At 47.5% G+C, this 27,893-nt stretch overlaps 3 protein-coding genes across 7 annotated transcripts in view; 1 reads left to right on the top strand and 2 right to left on the bottom strand.

Annotated features, from left to right (window-relative positions):
- Positions 1-7,436, bottom strand: part of LOC128756721 (mucin-17-like) — an 8,129-nt gene extending 693 nt beyond the window's left edge. The window contains exons 1-2 of one of the 2 annotated variants that reach the window (XM_053861284.1): positions 3,853-7,436; positions 1-3,780 (exon numbers count right to left, since the gene is read on the bottom strand). The exon at positions 1-3,780 is cut by the window's left edge and continues 324 nt beyond it. In XM_053861284.1, coding sequence (XP_053717259.1) covers positions 3,228-3,780; positions 3,853-7,175 — 3,876 coding nt within the window. In that variant the 5' untranslated portion in view covers positions 7,176-7,436 and the 3' untranslated portion in view covers positions 1-3,227. The other variant, XM_053861283.1, reaches the window with a different exon arrangement.
- On the top strand, positions 1,363-27,893 carry LOC128756720 (uncharacterized). 4 transcript variants are annotated; one of them, XR_008414301.1, is made up of 5 exons: positions 1,363-1,712; positions 5,717-5,878; positions 5,978-14,002; positions 14,090-17,102; positions 17,190-27,893. XR_008414301.1 is itself a non-coding variant. In XM_053861282.1 (4 exons), the coding sequence occupies exons 3-4, from the start codon at positions 16,045-16,047 to the stop codon at positions 17,866-17,868; spliced, it is 1,737 nt and encodes a 578-aa protein (XP_053717257.1). In that variant the 5' UTR covers positions 1,363-1,712; positions 5,717-14,002; positions 14,090-16,044; the 3' UTR covers positions 17,869-27,893. The 4 variants fall into 3 exon arrangements, 1 of the variants encoding a protein (XP_053717257.1); XR_008414299.1 differs by having other exon boundaries at positions 5,717-14,002; XR_008414300.1 differs by lacking the exon at positions 1,363-1,712 and having other exon boundaries at positions 1,719-14,002.
- Positions 12,519-26,574, bottom strand: b3galt2 (UDP-Gal:betaGlcNAc beta 1,3-galactosyltransferase, polypeptide 2). Its single transcript, XM_053861286.1, has 2 exons — positions 25,522-26,574; positions 12,519-23,535 (listed from the first exon to the last, which is right to left on the bottom strand). The coding sequence occupies exon 2, from the start codon at positions 23,277-23,279 to the stop codon at positions 21,987-21,989; it is 1,293 nt and encodes a 430-aa protein (XP_053717261.1). The 5' UTR covers positions 23,280-23,535; positions 25,522-26,574; the 3' UTR covers positions 12,519-21,986.

Raw genomic sequence — 27,893 nt, 5'->3', positions numbered from 1 at the left:
AAGAGAAGTGGCTCGCCTGCCCCAACATGGCTTACTTTGGACTTAGAAACATCATCAGTACCGGAGACTGGAGCAATATCCCCATTCAAGAACAGATTCACCCCAGAACTGTGAACTGGGTTAGATGGGGGTACCGGGTCGGAGTGTAATTTTACCACTGTTTCCCTAATGCTCTCTTGGTCTGGGCTGGATCTTTCTAGGGAGGACAAAGATGAATTAATGTCCCCTACAAGGTCACCTGTTGGGATTTCTTCTTCTGTGCCCCCTTCCGGGGAGTCAACCGAGGTTTTCAAAATGTCTTGAATGGGTTTAACCAAGATGCTAGTGAGCATTTCAGGCATGAAGAATGGTGGCGGTGCCGCATAAGAGTCGAGGTGCTGTTGCTCCTCATAACACTCTGTGTTAAAGGCCTCTGTGTCGTCATCACTAAGCAATTTCAATCTTGAAATGTCAGGTACAGAATCCACCCCGGGGTTGGTCCACTGTCCTGGTGCATCTGTGCAGTGGTTGTTTGTGTCCTGCGTGCTGGGGACTTGAGTGAAAAAATTCAGTCTAAAGCTTGGGTTTTGAGACTCCTCGTTGAAGACCACTGACATTGATGGCAACACAGGTGCTGGTTTCCTCTCCTCAGGGGAAGAAGTAGCCACAGGATTAGGCGCAATATCACTGAGAAGTATCTGTGAAAGACTGGTGTCCGTGTCGCAAAAGTAAGGTGGCCTCACTCCAATCGGTCTCTGTGGACCCTCATCTAACTTTGTCACATCCACCAGCTCAGGAGATGAATTTGTGGACGCTCGTTTCTCAGCGAAGAAACTCTCTAGGTAGCTGTCCACCTTCTGATGGACCCGACTCTGGATGGAGAAGTCATCCTCATCTCTGTGTTTGGAACGTTCGTCTGCCTCCCACTCCCGTATGGATTGCATGAGCTCGGAGATGTCTTCAGCTGCACGGTGAACAATCTTGGAAACAAATGTGAGGGAGTTGTCCGGGGACAAGGATGGGACATTGAAGAAGCTTCGATGGACGGTCTCACTAAGGATGGTGGACAGAGTCCCCTTCAGATCCTCCACAGTTTTCATTCCTGTCTTCTTGGACATGTTGATGGTAAAACAGGATTATGGGGATAGAGCTGCACACTGTCCCTTGCTGCACTACTGTGGTCAAGTGCTAACTTGCTTTAAATACACCATTTATATAAATCCTCTTCCCCCCTCGCTCATATACTCAGGGCGGGCTCAGATCACAGACAGTGACATCCATGCCCTACTTTGATGTTGTTTTCGATGACTGTGTGTCGTAAAGACCGGCTTTGAGAGTTCAAAGCTCAATCCTTTTGTGATCGAATGTGTTTGTCTCATTTAAAGCTGGGTGGACACCGTGAGCTTGTAGTCTGTGGTGGATCATGGGAAGAAATGACTGTATATGTCCACCAGAGGGAGATCTGCTTCACCACTCTGTGGTATTTTTCAGAAGCAGGCCCCTTTTGTCTTTGATTTTTAATGGAGTGAAATGCGCTTGTGGCTGACTTCTTTATAAACATTCTTGTTCATGGCATGATGAGCAGCAGCATAACTGGTTTTGAACGTCGCACTGACCTAGGAGGTCGCTGAAGAGGAGATTGACTTCCATCCTGTGTCCATGTGGCGTGACCTGCCTGGCATGTCATCATTTGCCTTGGGATTGTCCGAATGGTCCCTCACCTTGTCCGTACTGTGAGTACCAAACACATCATATCACTATTTTGATTCTTCAATGTGTCCAACAATGTCAGACCACCACCACCTCAAAGATTGGTCGATGTCGGAACCACTGTAGATCCTGTACTTTGTGACCGCTGTAATTGAAAAATTTGAGTTCTTGGCATTTTGGCTAAAGTAAAAGTAAGGTAAAAAGAAAAAATAAAAGTGTCAGACATCGCTACAGTTCCCTCGGCTTACAAGACATAATTAGCCGCTGTCAGAAAAGTAAAGCAAGGAATGAAATCTTTAATGTCTGTTCATTATCAGCATCGATGACCAGCTGCTGAGAAACACTCTTCACAGTATCAGTGGCAGAAGGTCTTTGTGTTCGGAGGCAAAAGCATCATGTCTGGTGATTTGATGGCAGTGTTTTCAAAGCTCAGGGTGCGATGCACGACACAAACCAATATTTATGAGTGAGGAGTTGGCTGTTGTGACTATGTCACTGAAATGTTACAACACAAATTATATTATCTATTATACAGTAGAGTATTTTGTTCTGAAGTGTTCTGTTTTCCCTCAGTGGCTGACCTGTCTCTTGCAACAAAACTTGTCGAATGCTTTCTTTATTACTGTTTACTAAAAATACAACAAAAAAAAGACCAAGACCTAAACTACTGTACTGATTAAGGGGTACACGGATCAACATTTTTTTGGCCAATACCGATTGCCCTTTCTTTTTTTAAAGTCCCAACTGGCTGATACCGATTTTTGCAGATAGTTTTATCTTTTTTTTTTTTACTCAACTAAAACACACAAAAGTCACACCTATTAAATAACAATAATCCTGAACAACACTGTGTAGTAAACAGTGCAACTTTTAAACAAAATAAATACACAATAAAAAAGGCAAAGTGCCGAATATAAAATAAATTCCTTTCGTAAACCCACCATGTGAACTTCACTCATACCATAACCTGACAGACCACTCCACTTGTCATCGACTACATGTCCAGGAAATGATATCTGGGCTCCAGATGTGCTACTAGCTGCTGATAGCGCCCCTCCGGCCTTCAACAACAGAATTCACCTGCTTGTTCAAAACAATAAACTCAGTTCACATTGGTTCTCTTGCGGTTAGCTCCAGTTAGCATTCGTTCATTAGCCTCTTGGTCACCCTTGAATTCGGCACCATGATTTGAGGCCAAGTGTCAGCAACGTCTGAGACTGTGGGTGCACACCGCAGGCAGGGCTGCAACATCACAACAACTAGTGGGATTTCGCGGACAAAAGGGGATATTTGCTGTTTGATTGACCGATTATGATGACTGGGTAACCTGAGAGGAAATGCTTTTGATAAATCAAGAGATTTTATTCATTATTAACAATTCTGCCTGTGCTGAGCTGGGTCCTGGACCCTCCAAGGCTGGAAAGGCATGGGAGGCAGGCTTCAATCTCAGGGAAGAAGGCTGTCCACAATATGGCACTAAAGCCAGCAACGGACCAAGAGTTTCCATCCTCGAACAGTTGAGAGTCATATTCGAGATGTCACTTCCCGCTGCTGTTCTGGGCAACTTTACGTTTACACCACCTTGATAAGCACCATGGCCGCTTCTTTTTCACAACCGGTCGTTTATGCAAAGATTGAATTTCTTGAGAAACCTCCTCCATGATGTTCGTGCAAGGGTCGCAGGTCGACATCTGGCAGCTGTGAAAGGTGCCGGCGCAGGCCTCTCTATTGTGAAGTGACACTTGAACAGTTTCTGTGAGTATGGTGTTGACCTCATTGGTCACAGTGTTCACAATCCCGTGTGTGATCTCTTGTGGGACCTGCATGGCGTCCTTGTCCACCAAGTCGGAGAGCACCTCGCCAAAGGATGTTCTGAAGGTGGGATCGGTACCTGTGCCGTTGTAGTTTTGGGAAGTATTCTGCAGAATGACCTTCTCTGCCACAGAGTGGTTGAGAGTGGCAAACATCTCACTGGACTTGGACAATGACACAATGGTCTGTGTGGACAGCTGCAGAATTTCTATGCAGAGGTTGACCAGCTGATCCTTGACCACAATGGTGTGGAGACCCTTGCTCATCTCTGTCAGCTGCCTGAGGATAATGGATGAGTCAGTCACAAAGCTGAACCTGTGGCTGGCAACTGACAGTTTGCATGTTACGTACCTTTCATCGAGGCTGTCAAAGAACTCCTTCATCACCACACTGAGGTTCTTTTTGAGTTCAGACAGGGGCGCTGCTGCCCTGCTCTGTGTGCGGTTACTCTCTGTGTAGACACCTTGAGCTGATGGCCCAGGATGCCTTTTTAACTGCTGTACCAAGTCCTCCAAAGACATCTCCTCAATCTCTTGCATCATCGGTGGTGGACTCATTTTAGGGTGTTTCGTGACCCCATTCCCCAACTTGTTACCGTAGGGTTGGTACAGCGAAGATCCCGTTGAAGGGTCCCTGCCAGTCCATGCCTCTTCCAAGAACTCCATCATGACACATGCTTTTGTGACATCATCATCGCGAGGGCAAGAAGTAGAGTATGAAGAGGACAAAGTAGATGAGTTCAAAGCTGATAAATAAAGCGGATCTCTTTGCCGACATTTGTAGTCCAGATAGTCTGTGATGTAGTCCTCCACGCCTGCAGCTTCCAGGGTGTCATCATAGCCCAGATATTTAAAAGAGGACACAGACGTTTGAGTGGAGATCTCCTGTGAGCCTTCATTCTCATCCACAAATCTGCCTTGTGGAAAGTTTGGAGTGATGCTCGGCGCAGGCGGCGTGGACATATCATACTGCCCTGACCTTGAATCCACCCAAGCCTCCTCCATTAACTCCTTCATAATGCCTGCCGCTAAGAATTCTTCATCGTCCTCGTCAGTGTCAGTGGGTACGGATGTCGAGATAAAATCTGCCTCCAGACTGGGTAGTTTCCACACATGCGAGAGTAATGAATCTTGTTCCCTGCAAGGGTAGACCATCTCTTCCTGCAACTCCGTCATGGTATCGTCCACAAAAATATCAGCTAGATCAGATGTGAAACTCAAGGCTACATCTCGAGCATCCTCTCTGGGGCACCCGGGGGTTGGAAGTGTCCAGAGAGGTTGGGAGTAGTAGCCTGAGTCTGTACGGCTGTGGGCCAGTTGTCCCATCAGCTTTCCTTCACCCCCCGCGATAACTTCCTCCTCATCCTCCCCATCTGAACGAGGAGAGGTGAAAGTCATGGTTTTATCCAGCGTGTCTTGACAAGAGCTCACGGATGTTCGGGTGGACGATTTCAAAATCGGTGAAGAGTATGAATCTAATGCTGGACTGATATAGTCCAGCTCCCCCTGTCCTTGTCCCTCAGTAACAGCTGATTTGATGACCTCATCCTCATCTGCATATGCTTCAGATGGGAGAGAGGTGAAGATCAGTGCTGGATCAATTTCGTCCAGGACAGTCCCCTCAGACGTTGGTGTGGAGCACTTCCACCCAGGGGACGAGGATAATTCTGCTACCTTGTATGTTTGAGATTGGTCCTGTAGATGAGTCACCATGACATTTAATGCAGGGCCAGTGTCAGGAGGAGAAAGAAGAGGGGACTCCTTATCTGAGCTGTTCGGGGCAGAACTTAGTGTGGTGATGGTGGTTGTTTCTAAAGACAAATTAGTCTCCACGTAGGTGACTGAGGAGGATCTGGTTGAGCTCAAAGCTGGAGAAGGAGTTGCAGTTGGTAAGGGAGTAGGAAGCCTGCAGATGGTTGGCGTGGCTGGCAGTTGTGGTGTGGGAGAGTGGTGGGTAATCAAAGCTGGAAAGTGAGTGCCCTCAATTGGGGGTGTAGGATGCCTACAGAGAGGAGACATGGAGTTTTGCAATTCGTCATAAGTTTCAGCACTGCACTCCTGCAGCACTTGAATGTCTGCTGAATGTAAGAAGGTGGATGACATGGTGCTTAATGCCATTCCTTGAGGAGAGAGGGTGGGTTGTCCGTGAAGGGGCGAGAAGGGCTGTCGATCCTTTTCTGTCTCCTCAGCATCTCCCTCTTTGTCCATGTCTGCAGAGACAAATGATGAGGGAAAGACCGCATTCGTAGCTGGAGAAGGAGTTCCACCTGGGGAAGGAGTTGGTAGCCTTTGAACCAAGTCCTCCTGGAGGTCACTCCTTACAGCTGCCATGTCCGACAAGGAGGAGGAGCTTAGTGTAGGGGACAGAGTTCTTCCTGGTGAGTGAGTCAGAAAAACGGAGACAGGTGATGTCGATTGCTGCTGTGCCCATTTCACATTAACAGTCACTTCTTGCAACACATTAATCCTCTCAACAGAGACAATAGATGCAGGAGATTGGCTGCCTTCTGAGGAGGGTGGGGGGAGCCAGCGTACAGGTGAAGACGGTCCCTGAGACAGCCGCAATTGCTCCTGCAGGACGCTTGCTGATCTGGAGAGGGTCTGCTCTTCTTGCAAGACTTCTACTGAGTCAGCTGAGACAAACGAGAGTGGAGTGGTGGTGACGCTTAGTGCAGGGGACAGGCTTCTTACTGATGAAGGAGTGAGCAGCCTTAGAGCTGGTGAGGTGGATTGTTGTGCTGCCTTGCTTTTGTCCAGCAATGTGTCCACAATGTCTGCTGAGATGGGTGAGGAAGGACACAAGGTACCCAGAGTGGGAGACTGGGTGCCAGCAGACAAGGGAGTCAGCCTGACTGATGGACTGGTGGGCTGCTCTTGAAACACGTAAACTTGTTCCTCCTGCCTGGCACTCACTGGCCTTGAGGTGGGCAGAATATCCACTCCGGTGGTTGGAGTCCATGTCTGCAGGTCTTGTGAAGGTAGGGGTGAGACATGTGGTGGTTGCTGTGTTTGATCATTGACATCCTGATCTTCACTCGTATAGCTGACTGTATGAGGTGCTAAAGGACTTAGAGCCTGCCCTGTTACAACAAGGTGCTCCTGCTGGAAGGAGGAAACTGAAGTTATCATGGACAAGTCTTCCACACTCTCTTTGCTCACACCAGGGCTGGTGGTGGACCTTGTGATGTGGATGTCCTGAATGGAGCACACCGACGTGCACATAACAACGTCCTGAGCACATGAGGGAGAAGGTCCTGGTGACTGAGCTTCCTGCGTGAGCATCAGTGAAGAGCTTGGAGAGGGAACCCCGCCACACATTGACGGAGAGTAGGACTGGGACACCTCGTCCACTTTAGGCTCCATTTCCACACTAGTCCTAGATGAGGCAGGGTTTAAAACCCTCTCTGGTGATGCAGAGCCCCGTTGGGGTGTAGCAGAGGTAGTACTGTCTATTTTCTCTTCGACTGCTAGCTGGAAGTCAACAAACGCTTTCTGAAGTGTTGTTTCCAAGTAGCTCTCCACTTGAAGGTTCAGTGTGTGCATCAGTTCACTGGCAGCCTGCTGGACGATTTCTGTGACCACTGTTCTGAAGTTTTCAGAGGAGGGCTCGGGCGGGGTGGACGGACTTGTTCTCTGACTTTCATCCTCTTCATCATCTTTTACCAGTGAGGCCATCAGGATTTTCACAGTTACAGTTGACACGTGGTGTGTGTCCAGATATCAAAACCAAATGATTAATTATTGGCAGATTACAAATGTCTCAGCGGCATACTGCTTTCTGTGTGGTCGACTTCCGAGTCAATATATAGACTTTAGGACTGACATCCCATGTGACCTGTGAAGACTTTATTGTGTCACATGATGGCATTTGAAAAGTGCACTCACTTCTCTTAGGCCTCCTGAGACATTGTGCCAGACTTTACTAAAGCATCTTGGTCTTCACTGTACTCCTCACACCACCAATGTCTATAGAACTATCTTGGTCCATTGCAACACTGGATGTGGAAAGTTCCAATCATGGAACCTCATGGAACATGATGTTCAATGGGACAAGTTAAGCATGCTGCTGCTGCTGCAGAACAATTTCACTGATCACCCAGGGTGGAAGAATTATCATGTTTAATCCGCTCAAGTGTTGTCACCACCAGTGCCTGCGCGTAACAAACAATCTTCATAATAATGGATTCAAACCTGCAACCTCCTTGTTGTACGACTGCAACACTCACCACTGTGTCAAAGTGTGGTCATGCGGCATCATCAGTCCTGGCAGCTGGTCTTTGAATCCCATGTGACACCTTGCGCTTGGCTTTGTTTGCGGTTGACTTTAGCCTATATAAGGTGAATGTGTGTTACTGCAATAGACTCACACCAAGTCAGCTCGCCAGAATGAAATTGGAATCGGAGAATTCTACATCAGCAACTTTGAACGATAGTTATGAGAGGACGTGCTGCTTGGTCGAGGAGGGGGGTTTGGATCTGCTTATCTCAGAGGCAGTTCACCGTGCTGCCAATGATGTCAAGCGGCTCCAGCAAGAAATCATTCAATGGGAGGAGGAGGAACTATCCCACCTGACCAGTACAGATGACAGTGCTGAAGTCAAGGCTCAAATGTACGTCAAACAAAAAACCAACAATTACCTGGAGATATTCTTTGCCAATCGGAGAGCAACTGTTGAATGGTGTACAGTGGGTACAGATGTCAGCCAAGGGGCTCGAGAGGGGGTGTCCACGTATCAGGATTTCCCTGACACAGACCTAGCAGCAACTGGTGAGATGTTGGAATTCTTGGACTACTCAGAACTACCAGACGTTACCATGGCTCAGCAAGTGGAAGGCTTCAAATGTCGATGTGCGGGTCAAAGTCCAACAACCTCGTTCGAAGAAACCTATGATAGCCTGTGTTCCAGCATCACGGATATAGTTCACCAGGCAGCAAAGGATGTTAACGAACTCAGGCAGTCCATCTGTCACTGGGAAGCTGAGGAGCAATCCAAACTCAGTGCTGATGAGGATGACTCCGCAGTTCAACGCAGAGTCAACGAGAAAGTGGAGCTTTACCTGGAAAGTTACTTTGCTGGACGAAGGGCCATGGAAGCACAATGTGAGGAGAGATACCCGGCGGAAGATTTCTCTCAGAGACCCATGACTCCTTCCTCGCAGGTCCCAGACATGCTAGGTTCGATGTCTGTGGCCCATCAAGAGATAGATACCCTATCAACGGAAGTCACCAATGAATTCTGGCAAGACAACAGAAAATTGACCTTTGATACAATGTCTCTAACGCAGCAGCTCGGGAGTCTCGTGAACAGCTCTGCGACGTTGGTGACCTCAGACGAGGTCTCTGAAGACTTAAATTCACAAATAACAGAGATTGTGTGTCAGTCTGTACAAGATGTTTCTCACCTAAAGCAGACAATTTGTCGCTGGGAGGAAGAAGAGCGCTCCAAACTTGAGCCTGATGTGGACGAATCTGTAATACAAAGTCGTGTATCGCAAAAGGTGGAGCGTTTTTTACAAATATACTTTGACCTCCGAAGAGCACTCGCAGAGCGTGAAAGCCGAGTAAAGTTGGGAGAATACACATTCACAGAGAAGGACCTACGAGGACCATCACTACAATGGCTTGAAGGTTACATCGAACAGAATCAAAATTTGAATCTGAGCACAATCGTTTTATATGACATAAGTTCACAAACATTCAATGACAGTCTGTTAGATGAGGACACTTTGCCACAGGATGTCAGCCTGCCATCAACTTCTCATCCTGACAAACAAATGCCAGACACCTCAGACGACGCTAGATCACCGGAAAAAACAGATGTAGTGGAAACGATCGATGTGGAGGAAGCCGATGATGAAGAATCAGAGTTCTCTCTTCTGCCCTCTAGGCTCTCCCCCAGTGAGGAGGACAGCCAGGCGCTTGTCCAGAGCACCTCCCCTCCACTAGATGGTACAGATGTGGAAGAAAATATTACATTGAGTGATGTTAGTCTTGCGCCGTTACCTTCTGCAGACCGACCCAGTTCAGTTACAGAGAGCAACTTAGAGGAACTGGTTTCACCAGGTAGTGAAGATAAATTACTTCTTGTTCAAACCTCTGATGGTGGATTAGAAGTTGACTTGGCAGATCAACGCTCCCTCACCGAGCCCCATATTCTTGACACTGAGAAGTCGGAGTTGAGTGCTCACCTTGAAACAGCTGAGTGCACTGACGATGACACGGAAGTAATAGTCACCAGTACTGGGGCGAGAGAAGACATTGAGCAAACAGAACGTATCAGTGATGAAGCCAGGACTCCTACTGCAGAGGAAGAAGGAAAACCAGGAATGGGCTTACCAGAGACAATGTCACCTGTCATTCAAGACTCGTCGCCAGAAGCCTCTCGTAGGGAGGAGGTGGTTCTTGCGGATGTCACAGCCATTGGTGATGAAGAGGAGGCTGCTTCTGAAAAACTGAGCTGTACCGGAGAAGATGTCTCCAATTTATCTGAGGGGATCGAATATGTTTGTGATCCTCTTCAGGAGCTGGCCGATCAGGATGGAGTGAAAAAGGAATCTGACACCAGTTCTACATGTATAGAAGATGCCACTACAGTAGCTGAGGAGGTAGAGGACAGTCTTGTTGAAAAGCAACAGTCAACCTCCAAAGAAGACTTCTCCAGGAAAGAACAGAGCCCAACATCTTTGCTCCTGTGTTTCTTTTTTGAGGATGATGAGCCCTTCATATCCTGTCTTGACTCAGAATCATCACGGGGGCAATCAGCTTCTCCACTGGGAAGACCAACTCCCACCCCTATATGTTCCCCTCAAGACACTATAATGCCATTCAGTCCTGCAGCGACTTACCAAGAGGACAGAGCGGTGGTGGCAGGAGTTTGCAAAGCAGAGACTAAAAGTGATGTCGATTCAGCACTTGGACAGAGCCCCTCTCCATCAGAGGTGTCCAGTAAAAACATAGAGCCAACATTGAGCCCCTTGCCTGATGTAACCAGCGTACAGCTAAAGGAACCTGAGTGTGCCACAACAGAAGATGCTGTGACTATAGAGTTAGGTGCAACATATACAGTACCAGGATCCACCCAGGATCAGCTTGATGAAAACTTGGACTCCAGCAAGACCTTGCTTGGAGAAGATGAACCCATAACTGAGGACGGCCCTCAGGATTCTGAAAAAGGACCTTCTCTCTCATCGTCCAAAGAACTGTTAAATCTATCTGGCACGGAAATCTGTGAGCTAAGATTAACCGCAAATGGCAGCATTGAGTTGGATGATGTCATTCAAATGACGGAGGATTCAATAGGAAAAGACCCAGATGAAGTTGGAAAAGCACCAAGCCGCTTACCTTCACCTTTCCAAGAGGTGTCAACTTCTAGCAAAGCAGAAAAATCTGAAACTCCACAGTCCTTGTTGTTAGCCAGCAGTGCAGAGGTGGAGACAGCTCTCACGTCGGTCCAATTTGTGAATGACGTGGAGAAAGAGGGCCATGAGCTGAGTGAGCATTCACAACTGGAGGCTGTGAGTTCTGCATTGGGCATAGGGGAATTTGATAACGTTTCAGATGTGGACAATATTGATGATCTGTCTCAAATCGGCCTTGTTGATAGCAGGGTGTCAAGTGGTAAAGATTTGCTCGAGCCCGAGTTGGATGAAGGCAGTGGAAAAGTACGTTCCCCAACACAAGACGTCTCAGATGTGCCACTTGACTCATATTCCCAGGTCATCTTCAGCAATGGTGGTCTCAACACCACCTCTATAGATGGTCCAACTCAGGCAGACATGTATCCAGGTCTAGGACTCTCTGACTCTCTTCTGGAGACCTCCACCCAGGCCACAGTGGGCTCTGCTCAGCGTGCGTCGAGAACATCAGATTTCATCCCTCCGGTGACACAAGTTGATCAGGATGAGTTGCCTCTAGGATCGATTCTTTCTCAGGCACAAAACGGTTTGGGAATATCTGAGAGAAAAGGAAGAGCTTCTGCTGCCAGTGAGGGAACCTCTGATGACTTCAACGCACTTATAAAAGAGATTGTATACAAGGCAGCCCGAGACATCAACAATCTGAAACTGCTCATTTCGCAGTGGGAGGTCGAAGAACGGTCCAAAGTCACTGCTGGTGAAGACAAGGCCTTGGTGCAAAGTCGTGTTTATGAGCGGGTGGCCAGCTACTTGAAGACCTTTTTTGCCCATCGTAGAATGTTTGCTGAACAGTCTGAGGAGCCAGAAGAAGTGGGGAGTTACAATGTCAAAGTGCCCCTGTCACCGATGCTATCCAAAGCTGTCTCTGAGATTCCAGGGCTGTACTCGCTGGCGCCACCACCGGGCTCAGAACTCTTTGAAAGTCGGATTGATGTAGAGGTTGGGGCAGACACCGCCCCAGAACTGCTACAGTTGGACTCTCAATTCACTTTCAGGTTCCAGGAATCAGTTCGCTCACAATCTAGTCTTCCATCAGTGTATGATGACATAAGAGATCTGGAAGGTCCCCTTGAGGAATCAAGGCTATTCACCTTCAGAGACTTAATCCCTGATATGTCAGTCTCTAATGAGTCAGTCCCTGGTGTGCCAGTTCCTGATGTCCCTGGTGTGTCTGTCTGCGATGGGTTGGTCCCTGACGAGTCAGTCCCTGCTGTCTCTGTCAGTGGTTGGTGGGTTCCTGATATGTCAGTCCCCGATATGTCAGTCCCCGGCATGTTAGTCCCCGGCGTGTCAGTCCCTGGCGTATCAGTCCCCGACGTGTCAGTCCCCGACGTGTCAGTCCCCAGCATGTCAGTCCCCGGCATGTTAGTCCCCGGCGTGTCAGTCCCTGGCGTATCAGTCCCCGACGTGTCAGTCCCCGGCATGTTAGTCCCTGGTGGGTCAGTCCCCGGCATGTTAGTCCCCGGCGTGTCAGTCCCTGGCGTATCAGTCCCCGACGAGTCAGTCCCCGGCATGTCAGTCCCCGGCATGTCAGTCCCCAACATGTCAGTCCCCGGCTTGTCAGTCCCCGGCATGTCAGTCCCCAGCATGTCAGTCCCCGACATGTCACTCCCCGGCGTGTCAGTCCCTGGTGTGTCAATCCCCGGCATGTCAGTCCCCGACATGTCAGTCTCCGGCGTGTCAGTCCCTGGCATGTTAGTCTCTGGTGTGTCAGTCCCCGACATGTCAGTCCCTGGCGTATCAGTCCCCGACGTGTCATTCCCCGACGTGTCAGTCCCTGGCGTGTTAGTCCCTGGTGTGTCAGTCCCCGACGTGTCAGTCCCTGGCGTGTTAGTCTCTGGTGTGTTAGTCCCTGATGAGTCAGTCCCCGGCGTGTTAGTCCCTGGTGTGTTAGTCCCTGATGAGTCAGTCAGTGCTGTCTCAGTCTGTGATTGGTGGGTCCCTGCTTTGTCAGCCCCTGATGGGTCAGTCCCAGATGAGTCAGTCCCAGATGAGTCAGCAGCAGTTTGCAACCCTCTGGCCTCGTCAATGAGGCTCATAGGTTTTACAAATGGTAATGTGGAAGTGGAAATAACCCCACAGGTGCCTCCTCTGGCTCCATCAACTACTGCCTTCTTTTTGTTAGACAGTGATGACAAAACGTCAGGATTTAAGCCATCAAATCTTGTGGAAGACATCATTAGGGAAGACTCTGGAATAGGATCAGAACTTCCTGAGGGCTCTGTCTTCTCTGTGGCTCCCTCAAGAAGTTCTACACCTGCCACGTTCCTTCAGCAGGCACAGATTGTTTATGAGCAAGTCCCCACTTCAGAAGTTCATGCAGGGATGTTGGTGAAAGATGCAATAGACAGTGATCTGAAACTATCAGAGGGGAGGGACTGGATCAATATGGCTGCCGAGTTAGGAGCTGTGACACTGCATGACGACAAAGATCCACAAACTACAGAAAGAAACACTAATCTTCCTGGGACCTCCATACCCATCATTGAAGACATGCCATTGCTAGACCTCACTTTTCTTCCAACATCATCATCCACGTATTTACAACGAGTCAGATCAGAAAGCCCTCTAGAAAAAATGAAGGCAAATGTAGATCAAACTGTGGAGGAGAACAGAGTCGTATTTATTCCTTCCCTTATTGAAGATGATCCATCAGCACCGGTTCCTACAGCTTTCATAACTTCTTCGACAGACTTTGTCTCAAAAGTGTCTTACCAGGAAGGGCAGGATGAGTCACTGACATGGATGGTTGTCTCAGACTCCTTTGGAGGACAATTACCCGATGCTACCCGACTGGCCCTCCTGACGCTCCCTGAGTCAACCTCACTGCCTGAAGCGCAGGAATACCCAGGGCAACCTGTCAGAGTAGAGATGGAAGGCACACCTCAGCTTTTCACCAGTAACATGGGGCCGGCCCTTGAAGAAGTTTATCCACAGGCTCCATTAGAGATCGATGCGTCTCTGTGTGTAGAGGAAAAATCTAGTGAGCCTTTGATGGTGGGCGTTCCAGACGTGTCCCCGCTGATGGAAATGAAGAAGGTCTTGAATGTCATCATGAGACAGTTCTTCGATGGCCTCTCAGAAAGGTAAACATCAACAACCTTGGTTGCCACTTACTGCCACGCCTCTGATTTTGTTCTGTGCTAAGAGATATCTTGCCTTGTGGTTTTCAGAAACCTTCGAGAGATGAGCAACGGCATAGACAACCTGATGGTGAAGGAGCAACTAGTCAGCATGTGCATGTCGGTCCTCGAAATGGCGACAAGGGCCTTTGTCTCTCTGGCTAACTGCCAAGATACTGATGTGACGTCCTCACCAGCAAGCTGCGGTCCATCCGTGACCCTCATGGTTGACCTTGAGCAGAGGACCTCTAGCCTTGTAAAGGAGTCGACTGATCAGAACTTTAAGATGTTCCTGGTAAATGCCATCTCTGACCTGGCAGACGAGAACACGACAATTCAGACTCCGCCCGAAATCAAAGACGGGATCTTGAACACTGTCACAGAGGAGGTCAACTGCATACTGTCTGAGAACATCCAGAACTCGCTACACAGTCGGCACTCGGGCACCAACTTTTGCCAGATGTCCACGTGTAGGCTATGCAGGAAGATAATGGCGCGTGTAGCTCGAGAGATCAAGCTGCTCATCAAAGGCCGCCGCACCAAGAAGGTAAGACCCAGGAGCTCAAGTAAAGCGGATCTTTATCCTCTGAAGCTGATGGAGCAGACAAAAGGAGACTTTGCCAACCTTGAGCCTCCAAACTTAACGGAAGTGTCCATGAAAGACTCAAGTGTTTTAAAGAAGCCCTCTCTTATAAAGAGGTTCTGGGGTCAACTTAAGTGCAAGGAATGACCTCAGACTTCCCCATGAAGTGTGAGTACTGAATGACACAAATGGTCAAGCTGTGATGCCAAGAACCAATAAACCCTTGTGCACCCCTAAGCACATATCTTCTTGTGTGTATGCAGCAACAACACAACTGTTCAGAATAATGAATTCCAAAAGTAGTGTATTGTATATTCTATTCTCTATTTAAGTGGTAGTGACACATTAATGAGAGGGCAAAAACATTAGGTTAGGTTAGGTAACTTTATTGTCAAATATGCTACAGTGCAGCATCTGACATATAGCATGGATGAAATATCTGTTCTCTCAGACCTGGACAGCATCATCTTATTCAAGTACTGTAAACACAGACCAAAGTAAGTCTTTTTTTCTGAACTTTACATTTCTGTATTAAGTTAACTGACACTAGCAAGGGGCTGGATATCAGTGAACCTGAAACAACTTCTGTCATTTCTCAATGCCTGTGCCAAATTTGTGTCCTTTATAGCAGTGTTTTTCAACTTTTTTCTAGCCACGGCACATTTTGTTCATTGAAAAAATCCCAAGGCTCACCACCAATGAATCCTTGGCCGATTGTGCCCAGTCGAAAGTCCTGTAGAAAATCCCTTTTCATTTGTGAAAATTTGTAGTTACTGACACTTTTTGGCATGTTATTTGCAGACACGTTTTGTTTTTCTTCAATTTTACCACAATGTCTTTTGCATGATTTTATTCTAGTATGATAATAATAATAATATTCTTTGCCTCAGCTGGCTTCACAACAACAGTGATTCTTTCGGTCTTCTCATTTTGGAGCAAATTTATTTGAATGTTAACCAAAACCACAAAGAAAATTCTGACAGTTTGCGAGAGTTAATAAAGCTTTGAAGGGCCATTAGCTATTAGCTCTGTTAGCTATGTTAGTGCTGCGGCAGAGAATGCCTTTGGCGTCGCGGGTCCGCCAAGGAACAATCCATCATTCTGTCGTGAAGGTGTGTGGTTACATTAGAGGCGCATCAGGTAAAAAAAGAACTTGAAGTTGCGCATTTGACCTGCTTCTTCGCTGTGAGGGAAAAGAAGCAGTGCGCACCACACTGCGCACTGTGAGTGATGGACGAGTAGAGTCAGCATCCATCTATAGTGTGTAGAAAGAATGTTACCGAATCCATGTAATCTCCTCACGTCAGCAGGTTCCTATTGTTTAATGTTGTCATATCGTCCACCTCCATCTCCGGACAAATTGGGTGAAACTGGATAATTTCCCACCGAAGCAGCAGCAGTTTGCAACCCTCTGGCCTCGTCAATGAGGCTCATAGGTTTTACAAATGGTAATGTGGAAGTGGAAATAACCCCACAGGTGCCTCCTCTGGCTCCATCAACTACTGCCTTCTTTTTGTTAGACAGTGATGACAAAACGTCAGGATTTAAGCCATCAAATCTTGTGGAAGACATCATTAGGGAAGACTCTGGAATAGGATCAGAACTTCCTGAGGGCTCTGTCTTCTCTGTGGCTCCCTCAAGAAGTTCTACACCTGCCACGTTCCTTCAGCAGGCACAGATTGTTTATGAGCAAGTCCCCACTTCAGAAGTTCATGCAGGGATGTTGGTGAAAGATGCAATAGACAGTGATCTGAAACTATCAGAGGGGAGGGACTGGATCAATATGGCTGCCGAGTTAGGAGCTGTGACACTGCATGACGACAAAGATCCACAAACTACAGAAAGAAACACTAATCTTCCTGGGACCTCCATACCCATCATTGAAGACATGCCATTGCTAGACCTCACTTTTCTTCCAACATCATCATCCACGTATTTACAACGAGTCAGATCAGAAAGCCCTCTAGAAAAAATGAAGGCAAATGTAGATCAAACTGTGGAGGAGAACAGAGTCGTATTTATTCCTTCCCTTATTGAAGATGATCCATCAGCACCGGTTCCTACAGCTTTCATAACTTCTTCGACAGACTTTGTCTCAAAAGTGTCTTACCAGGAAGGGCAGGATGAGTCACTGACATGGATGGTTGTCTCAGACTCCTTTGGAGGACAATTACCCGATGCTACCCGACTGGCCCTCCTGACGCTCCCTGAGTCAACCTCACTGCCTGAAGCGCAGGAATACCCAGGGCAACCTGTCAGAGTAGAGATGGAAGGCACACCTCAGCTTTTCACCAGTAACATGGGGCCGGCCCTTGAAGAAGTTTATCCACAGGCTCCATTAGAGATCGATGCGTCTCTGTGTGTAGAGGAAAAATCTAGTGAGCCTTTGATGGTGGGCGTTCCAGACGTGTCCCCGCTGATGGAAATGAAGAAGGTCTTGAATGTCATCATGAGACAGTTCTTCGATGGCCTCTCAGAAAGGTAAACATCAACAACCTTGGTTGCCACTTACTGCCACGCCTCTGATTTTGTTCTGTGCTAAGAGATATCTTGCCTTGTGGTTTTCAGAAACCTTCGAGAGATGAGCAACGGCATAGACAACCTGATGGTGAAGGAGCAACTAGTCAGCATGTGCATGTCGGTCCTCGAAATGGCGACAAGGGCCTTTGTCTCTCTGGCTAACTGCCAAGATACTGATGTGACGTCCTCACCAGCAAGCTGCGGTCCATCCGTGACCCTCATGGTTGACCTTGAGCAGAGGACCTCTAGCCTTGTAAAGGAGTCGACTGATCAGAACTTTAAGATGTTCCTGGTAAATGCCATCTCTGACCTGGCAGACGAGAACACGACAATTCAGACTCCGCCCGAAATCAAAGACGGGATCTTGAACACTGTCACAGAGGAGGTCAACTGCATACTGTCTGAGAACATCCAGAACTCGCTACACAGTCGGCACTCGGGCACCAACTTTTGCCAGATGTCCACGTGTAGGCTATGCAGGAAGATAATGGCGCGTGTAGCTCGAGAGATCAAGCTGCTCATCAAAGGCCGCCGCACCAAGAAGGTAAGACCCAGGAGCTCAAGTAAAGCGGATCTTTATCCTCTGAAGCTGATGGAGCAGACAAAAGGAGACTTTGCCAACCTTGAGCCTCCAAACTTAACGGAAGTGTCCATGAAAGACTCAAGTGTTTTAAAGAAGCCCTCTCTTATAAAGAGGTTCTGGGGTCAACTTAAGTGCAAGGAATGACCTCAGACTTCCCCATGAAGTGTGAGTACTGAATGACACAAATGGTCAAGCTGTGATGCCAAGAACCAATAAACCCTTGTGCACCCCTAAGCACATATCTTCTTGTGTGTATGCAGCAACAACACAACTGTTCAGAATAATGAATTCCAAAAGTAGTGTATTGTATATTCTATTCTCTATTTAAGTGGTAGTGACACATTAATGAGAGGGCAAAAACATTAGGTTAGGTTAGGTAACTTTATTGTCAAATATGCTACAGTGCAGCATCTGACATATAGCATGGATGAAATATCTGTTCTCTCAGACCTGGACAGCATCATCTTATTCAAGTACTGTAAACACAGACCAAAGTAAGTCTTTTTTTCTGAACTTTACATTTCTGTATTAAGTTAACTGACACTAGCAAGGGGCTGGATATCAGTGAACCTGAAACAACTTCTGTCATTTCTCAATGCCTGTGCCAAATTTGTGTCCTTTATAGCAGTGTTTTTCAACTTTTTTCTAGCCACGGCACATTTTGTTCATTGAAAAAATCCCAAGGCTCACCACCAATGAATCCTTGGCCGATTGTGCCCAGTCGAAAGTCCTGTAGAAAATCCCTTTTCATTTGTGAAAATTTGTAGTTACTGACACTTTTTGGCATGTTATTTGCAGACACGTTTTGTTTTTCTTCAATTTTACCACAATGTCTTTTGCATGATTTTATTCTAGTATGATAATAATAATAATATTCTTTGCCTCAGCTGGCTTCACAACAACAGTGATTCTTTCGGTCTTCTCATTTTGGAGCAAATTTATTTGAATGTTAACCAAAACCACAAAGAAAATTCTGACAGTTTGCGAGAGTTAATAAAGCTTTGAAGGGCCATTAGCTATTAGCTCTGTTAGCTATGTTAGTGCTGCGGCAGAGAATGCCTTTGGCGTCGCGGGTCCGCCAAGGAACAATCCATCATTCTGTCGTGAAGGTGTGTGGTTACATTAGAGGCGCATCAGGTAAAAAAAGAACTTGAAGTTGCGCATTTGACCTGCTTCTTCGCTGTGAGGGAAAAGAAGCAGTGCGCACCACACTGCGCACTGTGAGTGATGGACGAGTAGAGTCAGCATCCATCTATAGTGTGTAGAAAGAATGTTACCGAATCCATGTAATCTCCTCACGTCAGCAGGTTCCTATTGTTTAATGTTGTCATATCGTCCACCTCCATCTCCGGACAAATTGGGTGAAACTGGATAATTTCCCACCGAACACTTGACATTCACACTAGTATTATTGGTCACAGAATTAGTGGTGCATTGATCAAACAGCCGGCCGATTTATTGGTGCCGATATGGGCATTTATGACATCGTCATGATCGGTCGGTCACTCTATGCGTTCCTACTCTGTAGTTCCTGCCCTTTTGCTCCAGCTACAGTACATCTCCCCCCTTTTAGTTACTGGTCAGACTTTATCTTTTGTTTGTTTTCCTTTCTATGTCAACAATTTATCTCTATCTTGCCTGAGGTCATGCTCAAGGGTTGATCCAAAAACGAGGATGTTGTTGGTATGATGTACCATCCCTTCCAGTCATGGCCAACATATGTGTCTCTTCCTTTGTAAATGTTCAGGTGCCGCACGGTAAGGGTGTCAGAGTCCAGCTGTGGCGTCCAGTTTGAGTGTTGCCCTGCCAGCTTGGCCAGGGATTTGCCCATGGCTGGCCTCTGGTCTCTTCCTGTGGGTTTGGTGCCACTACCATGCCTGTGCACCATTCTGTGGCCTCTTCGATGGGCATAGTTACCCCTATTTTCTCTGAAGCTATATGGTAAATATCGAAGTAGCAGCAATACATTGGGCTTTGCGTCCGCCTTCCGCCCAATCTTTTATTCCCCTTTTCGTCAACCCAGCCTCTGACTCTTTAATGCCATCTATTAGCTGCAGATGCTGCGGGTCAGAGACAGCAGGAAACCCAGGCGGAGGAGTGGATATTGTGGTGTGGTCATTCACTTTCACAGTCTTTTCCATTTCTTCCTTGACAGCACCTACTCTACCTGGCTTGCAAATGGAAAAAGTGTCCTTTTCGTCCGCATCTACTACATATAGATTCGTGTGCAAAGTAGTTGTTCCGGGAGTGTGCTGGTCCTTTTCCAGATGGGTGTTCTCTGTGTGACCTTTTTCTGGAATTTCAGTCCACGCTGGCCAATTTCCATTATTGAGAATGAGTCTCTCTCTCACCATTGGCTGCTGTTTCCTTTTCCTCATGTTGTCTTGTTGCAGTGACAGCTTTTTCTGGTGTCAGTTCACTGTTCATTTTTCAGAAAGGCAATGGGATAACCCCACCACCAACCTGTCTCAGATCAATTCGTCCTCCGATGGGCCATGTTGACAGTGCTCTGCAGTGCTGAAGGCCTCATCTGAATCTCCTGGCTCTTGGCAAGTCTTATTGAAATCAGTCCTTTCACAATTATTTTGGGATATACAGCATTCATCGAATGTCTGTTTCATTGGCCGGTGACACTTTAAATCTGCAGCACCAAGTTTACTCAGACTCTCATCAGTTTTGTTGAGCATCACCAATGAGTTCCCTTGATGCGCTTTGTCTTTCTGTGAGTGTATTAGATCTGCTCTTCACTCCTGAACTTGTGCCTTCTGGGATTAGGTCACCGAGACGCATCATAACTGAGCCTGCTGCAGCCAGATTTTCTGCTATGTATGATTCTTTTGTTCTTGGAACGTGATGAGGTGGACAACTTTATTAATAACTTTAACAGTCACTTCATCTTTTTTAGATCTGTCCAATCTAATCTTGTGTCTCAAGAAGCAGTTTATGCTTAGATTAATTCGGAATATGAGGAGACAAAACTGAGCGTCTGTGGAAGTCAATTAAACTTGCGGCATCTCAAGGAGCTTGGATTTTCTTTAAATGAAACTATGCAAAAATGCCAGGTCTGACTATCTCCGCCAGCTGGTCATCATGAATAAAAAGTGCTGTTTGACACCTTCAGCTCTTACACCTGTATTTTGCATGGCTGACTGTAATTAATTTCTTTTGAAGAATGAAGTTCTTTATTGGTAAATTTTGGGACATAAAGTTCCAGCTTCCGGCGCCATCTAATTGTAACCCTGCTGATAATGAGCCTGTACGCTGTAAGTGGTCATCTTTTTAACCTGTAACACAACCAGAATGAAGCTTTCCTTTTGTTCATAACATGTTATGCCTTGTAAACTCCTTTTAAATGCATTTCATATCATTGGCCCCAGGGTTACCAGAGTGATCAGCCTGTCGCTCTCTACTAGTGTCTTTTCTAATTCTTAATAATAAAATGCCATTGTGGAACCACAACTCATAAAATCAAATCTGGATCCTTCAGATCCCAAAAAATTCAGAACAACTGACTTTTCAGTCTGGTTTTCATAAGCATCACTCCACAGAAAAAAACGCCCTGCTCAACGTGTCCAGTGACATGATGTCTGTAGACTGTAGAAATGCACTGTCCTGGTCCTGTCAGATCTCTCTTCAGCATTTGACAGTGTCGGATCATCACATTCCATTAACTGTGACCCAGGATCAGTCCTACCATGGCTCTCTTCATTCTGTACCTGGTCAAACTTCCTCAAACCGTGACACCAAGTCAGTCGTTTTCTTCGGCTCCAGTCTTCTGAGACTAAAGAGGAACAAAACACTGGGCTACCTAGCAGACTAAGGTAACGGGTAGCAAGGCAAGTGGAGAGCCATTTCCTGGTGTACACTGGATTAGAAAGAGGAAGAAACACGCAAGTTGAACTCAGCATTTAATCATCAGACATTTCATCTCACATTCGCTGCTATATAAAATACAATCTCCGACACGGACGTCAATTCAAGTTCAGTCATAAATTGAACAGTTCTCCGAAACATGAACACTGACTTTGCATTAAGTCATATGACTTCACACTGTAAACATTTGAGCAACTTTGTATTTGTAGTTTGTCACATGACCCTGACTCTTCTCCTGGCACGGTCACACCAGCCCCCAGTGCCTGACATAAAAACAACAAGTCACAGTATTTTGAATTAAAAAAATAGTTTGTGTCGTCAACTGTACACAATGTGCTTTTCCGAAATGGTGCTGAGCTGGCTGCACCCTGCAGGGGCTGCCGGCACGGTCATGGCAGTCGGTCTGCGTGAAAGCGGCGATGCCTGAAGCGTCCGCTCTTGTCCTTGGCTGCATTGATGCAGGCATTGTGCTTGTTGCTCTGCAGGTGGTTCCAGTACTTGATGAGCTCATTGGGCTGGAACTGGTGTGATGTTATTAGGTGGCTGTACTTGCAGCTGGAGTATGAAACCCTCCAGTGGTTGAACAGGAACTCATTGGGCGGTGGCACTGGGTCAATGCGCAGCTTCGCCAAACAGATTCCGACGTAAACGTCCTCCAGGTGGAGCCGACGAATCCCTGTTGATGCTTGGTAGATGAGTTCCGCCATGTCACCCGAAAACACATATCCTGTTCCGGAGCAGAATATGGGGTAGCGTTCACTGGGGTACAGCTCAGGAGGCATGTACCACTTACTGTCTTTGTTCCGGTTTGGGGCATAGCCCCTCATCAAGTAGCCAGTGAAGTAGCGCCGTCTCGGCGGCACATCTGGCTTCAGCAGCTTTTGGATCAGGTACTCTGTGTTGACAAACATGTCGGAGTCAGTCTTCATCACGTAGGAAGCGTGTGGGCAGAAGGTGGCGACCCAGTTCAGTCCCATCAATGTCTTGATGGTGAGGTTGTAGTAGGTGTCCTGGTAGTCCTGCTGGATGATGTCGTGGTGAGCACGACTCTCCTCCTCCACAGTGCTCTGCACAGAGGCGTCTGGGCCCTGACCAGTGCCGAGCAAGAACAAATGGATGAAAGTCAGACCCCCCGCCACACTCTCATTGCCCCATGTCTGTCGGATGGCATCCCGGGCCTCGGACTGACCCGGCTCTGCGGCAATGAGCAAAATGAGGAACGGCGTGGTGTCCCTGCACTTGAATGGCTCGTTGAGGATGTAGCGGTATGGCTGCGCACTGAGTCTCCCTCCCACACCCATCTCCTCCTGTAGACTGTTGTTGGGGCTCATAGAGTCACCCAGCCCCATGACGCCCACACGGACGCCCTCCCCCTCAGCCTGATGCAAGCTCAAGTTGAGCGGAGACTTTTGCAGTGAATGACCAGCCTCCTTCCAGAGACTCCTGAGCGAGCTGCTCTGATTGCTCTCCCCTCTAGGACTCCTAATACCTCGAACTGTGTATGCCAGAGGACCTTCTCGTGGCCCACTACGCCCGGGTAGCCAGTCCTGATGGCTAAAGAACAAGAGCAGGGTAAAGAGCAGCGCCAACATCAGAAGTCCTGCCACGTGGGTGCGGAAATGGGAACGCTTGGTCGTCCATGACATTGTGACGGGGCAACAGTGCCGCCGTCGCCACTGCATGTTGCAGGTCTGGGTCTCAAGGTGCGGCTGGAGGGCAAGCAGCAGTCACATGCGGTCGCCTGATCATGTGGAAGCCAAGAGTATGTGAGCTTGGCAGTGGAGCCAAGGCCAGCTGGTGTCGTCAGCTTACAAGTACAGCAGGGGAGACGACTATGTTCTCACAGGAATGACTCGCTGACACATCTCTAGCTGCAGTGATGGTCTCCTGTCACGATCCGCTGCTGGACACAAAGGGATCGACTCCTTGTGTTGCGTTCTGTGGAACCAGTGGACAGACAGAGACGGTTAGTGACACGCTTTCACTCACCAAGCAACGGTCCGTCCCAAAGGTTGGTCAAAAGTGTCGGCTGACAAACCCTCAGGAAATGTTGTGGTTAAGACCACCTATCCTGAGATCATGACCAGTCCAAACCATTGCGGGGGCAGCACAGACCAAGACCACCAAGCATGCCTGACCTGACATGCAGAGTTGCCGCATTGTCAAAACACATTAAGGTAGCAACTAGGACTAGCACTTGTAACAAGAACCGGCACTTTGGTACTAATTTGGTTCCAGCATGTTAAAAACATACAATGATACCACCATCTTGCGGCATCGTTGGTACCGATTCATCACCGCAACAACGAGGGCAGTACACACGTGTGCGCACTGAACTGTCTGCACCCAGGAAGAACGTTGGACGTCTTTAAAGAAAAAGACGGTGTAAACACAGCTCTGAGGTTGATCGACACACCAGGTAGTTTGATTTGTGTGTAGAGGTACATTGCATTCGAGGCAGGTAGATTACGTATTATCTGTTAGGAGCCATTTTAAACTCACTAAAACTCAAAGTCCGAGATGTGAACGCAAGCGAGTGAGTTTCATTTTCGTTTCTCTTGATTCATGTTGTACTTAACACAAACACATGGTTTGATGTTTAGGTGAGAGGGTATTTATTAGGGGCAAGCAATGGCGGCTAGTGAAAAAAATCTATATTCATATTCAAAACATGTCAGTACATATAATTAACAAAAAAGATGGCTAAAATGTACTTCAGTTTCATATTGCCCTGAATTTATGTTCTTGATGTGTGTTTATAAATTAAAATTAAATATAAGTCAGTCAACAAGTCTCTTTATCAGTTATTAAAGCATTTTAAAATTTCAATTCTGTGCATCCCCAGCATTTAAGGTAATCTAACAAAAATTACCACGGCAATATCCTATAATACTGATAGGCCAATATTGTTGGCCCGGTAGCCAAGTTATTAAAAAAAGGAATTATAATATAATATCTGTATTTGATTTTCCCCGACGATGAAAACCGACACGCATCGCCAAATATGCTGAAAATGCTTGTGAAAATCTGAGACATTATTGTGTGACATCAGTGTTCTTACTTTTAACACATTAAATTGTTGCATGAATAGTTACATACTGTATATCGGTATCGATTTTTATCGGCATATCCGGGATCTGCAAAATGTCGATATTGGTCGTCCCTATTAATGTACCTGATTCATACAGCAAGTCAAACTCATGTCAGACTCATCTGCAGCGTCATCGCCTTTAACATCACCAGTGTCATCATCAGCACCATCTACTTCACCACCGCCATCACATCATCTTTATCATCATTGTGATCACATCCTCATTATCATAAAGACCTTCATCCCCCCAACATCATCTGCATCATGCTCCAGCCTTCACTCAATACAAACATCCGCTTCAGTGATGCTTGTTTGTTTAATTTCAGGACTGACTGGCGAACAGTAGGCAAAACAAGGCATGGTCTGTGTTAGTTCCATGTCCGACCACACGACGGCACTGATCAATCATCGTCCTTATGCGGAACTTCTGTTGTCATGTGAGCACTGGTCACATGATCACAGGGATCAGAGTGTCTAGAACAAGACCTGAAGTTCTGTCATGTGAAGAAGCCCAAGAGATTGGTGGGTCACGAAAGAAACCCAAAGACCTGGGCATCTGGGCATCCAGGACCCTGACACCCTCTCCTCCGATCAGGGAGCATTGCAGAGAGGAGGTGGCAAGAGGAGCAAGAAGATGAGGAGAACAAGAAGAAAGAACAGTATGAGGTGGACAGGAGGAGGACGAGGTGCAAGAAGGTGAGGAGGATGAGGATCAAGAAGATGAGGATGGGTAGGTCTGGAAGCGCCTGCGGTGGGAGTGGGACGTGGATGGGGGAGGGTGGGTGCTGATGGAGGCGCAGGGCGGGGAAGGCTGAATGAAGAATGACGCTCACCTCCTCGTCATGGTGCTGAGGCTGCTGCGCTCTGCTGCTGGAGGATGCGTCCTCTTCCAGCCGCCATGGGCACCTCCCTCTGCGATGTGGCCCTCACTAACGCTGCTACAACCTCCTGCTGCCCCTGGCCGCAGCAACCCTCCTCATTTCTCCGGCTACAGACGAGTCCAGAAGTGATGAAGAGCCGCGGTCTCTCCGTCCACTCGGACCAAACGCCACAGGCTCCCCGCCAAGGACTCCAGGCTCCGCGTTCCCTCCTCGAGTGTTCTCTTGCCGTGTGGACGTCACCGATATTTGGAGGATTTTGTCGGTGGTGAGAGAGTGAGACTGTCCGCTAGCCAGGATGACAGCCAGACTCCGCTCCACTGACGGAGCTCCAGGACGTCACTGCTGTCTTAGCCGAGAGTATCACGTGACGGCAGAGCGGTGTTCAAGGGTCGTGGGAGAGAAATGTTTCGGGTGGGAAGGATACAAGATGACTCTGACTTGAGGGAATCTCTAACCTGTCTGAAAATACAGACACCATCCGAACTTTATGCAGGCATTCTTCCTTTATCATCCATCTCTCATCCTTCCTGTTGTTCATCTTTCCTTCTCCCATTACCCATTATTGTGCATGTCTATCATGCATCCTTCGCATCCATCCATCATATATCTGTCACCATTCCTTCAGCACCCATCTCTCATTCTTCCTGCATTATTTATCACTCACTCCTCTATTCTCATCCATCTCTGATCATTTCCTCATCATCTAGCTTTGATCCCTCCTTCAACCATCTCTCATCAGTCCTTGCTTATTCGTCAAATGCTTACCTTTCCATCCAGACTGAACATGGTACTCGTCAATACACTAGAAACATGTTTGCAGACAGGAAATAGTTTTGAGCCTGGCGGTACGTCCATCCAGTACCGAATGTAGTCATTGTCGTCATCAGGAATGATATACAGTAACTGCTCAGCTTCAGCAGCAGAGAAATTCTGGATCCCTCAACCCAGAACCAGTGACCCGGCAACCGAAGAGAATCCCGTCACGTCACTGACAACACTCTTGACTCTGCTCAGCTCTGTTGCCATGGAAACAAGGAAACTCACATGCACACAAAAGCAGACACACACACACACACACACATTTGTCTCTATACGTCCAACACCCGGAGAAAGGCTGACACTCACAAAGTCAGTGTGTTAGCAACAGTAACCATGGTGACAGCAAGACACATTATGGTCTGCTAGTATATCAGCAGAAGGTGAGTGATTGATGACGATCCACACCACGGCCATCTCCCGTCTCTCATCCCTCCATAAAAGATGCTCCCATTCTCATGTGTCCGCACGTTGAATCTGTGACCCTGATGTGGTCCTAATCCGAGATTATGTGAAAGCACTGCTGTGTTATTGGAGCATATAATCCCTCGTGCCGGGATCAGGACCGTTACAGTCATTCAATCTCATGTCGAAAATCTCTGCCAAAGAAGTCAGATGACCATGTGGACTGGATTGCTTGCCAAAAAATCATTTGGCACCATGACGACACCGATTGTTCAAGTCACCATGTCTGCACTGAAGTTTCACTCAGTCACTCGTTGCCATGACAACCTGAATGAATTGTGAGGCCTTGGAGTCTGATGACCTCCTCCCTCTGCGCTGAGGTGTGCGTGTGTTTGGGCGGATGTGGGAGGTGGGGGGTAGGAGGTACTATCTAGGCCAGTGGACCCCTGAGACTCACGCTCTCATGGATTCTCCACAACGTTCCAGATGATCAGCAACAACAGCACCTGGGAATCTGTGGACATGAATGTGCGTATGTGTGTGCGGGCACACTTTACCATACTTGTGAGTGTCAGATCTTGGCAAGCCACCTTCTTGTGAGGACATCTTGGCCTGTCCTCACAAGGTTTGGAGGGTTAAAACCTCAGTAAAAGTTTGGTCCTGTTTAAAGTAACCCATTTGTTTTGGATGCTTGGGTTTAGGGTGAGAGGCTGGGGAAAGCATTGTGCCAATGACCGGACCCCACAAAGATGATGTGACAAACCTGTATGTGTGCACGCATGTGTGTGCATGTATATGTGCTGTATGTAAGAGTGTGTGGGTGTGTTGCCCTCTGGATCGGTTGTGTGCCCTGCTCTTCTTGTCTTCTGCTCGTAGGTCGTCTGGGTTGCTTTCCATGCACCCAGTCGACCAGTACTTGTGAGCCGCTCCAGGAGTGGAGGGAACAGAAATGCATGAGGAGACCTGAGCTGGATCATAGGGGACCTTCAGAACCACAAACGGATTCAGACATACCTGTATGTGTCCCTGAAACACAACTCTTCTAATCACAGCTCACTGAGGCCCCCTACATTATTAATGAGAAACTGCTTACATAACCAGAA

This window comes from Synchiropus splendidus, chromosome 4, assembly GCF_027744825.2.
Source record: "Synchiropus splendidus isolate RoL2022-P1 chromosome 4, RoL_Sspl_1.0, whole genome shotgun sequence".
In the NCBI taxonomy this organism is placed as follows: domain Eukaryota; kingdom Metazoa; phylum Chordata; class Actinopteri; order Syngnathiformes; family Callionymidae; genus Synchiropus; species Synchiropus splendidus.
This window is presented reverse-complemented; position numbering and strand designations above follow the sequence as displayed.

Coding starts and splice junctions, on each gene's coding strand:
- LOC128756720 (XM_053861282.1), top strand. CDS start 16,045: ATGAGGCTCATAGGTTTTACAAATGGTAATGTGGAAGTGGAAATAACC. Junction 17,103..17,189: donor TTCGATGGCCTCTCAGAAAG/GTAAACATCAAC, acceptor TGTGGTTTTCAG/AAACCTTCGAGAGATGAGCA.
- b3galt2 (XM_053861286.1), bottom strand. CDS start 23,279: ATGCAGTGGCGACGGCGGCACTGTTGCCCCGTCACAATGTCATGGACG.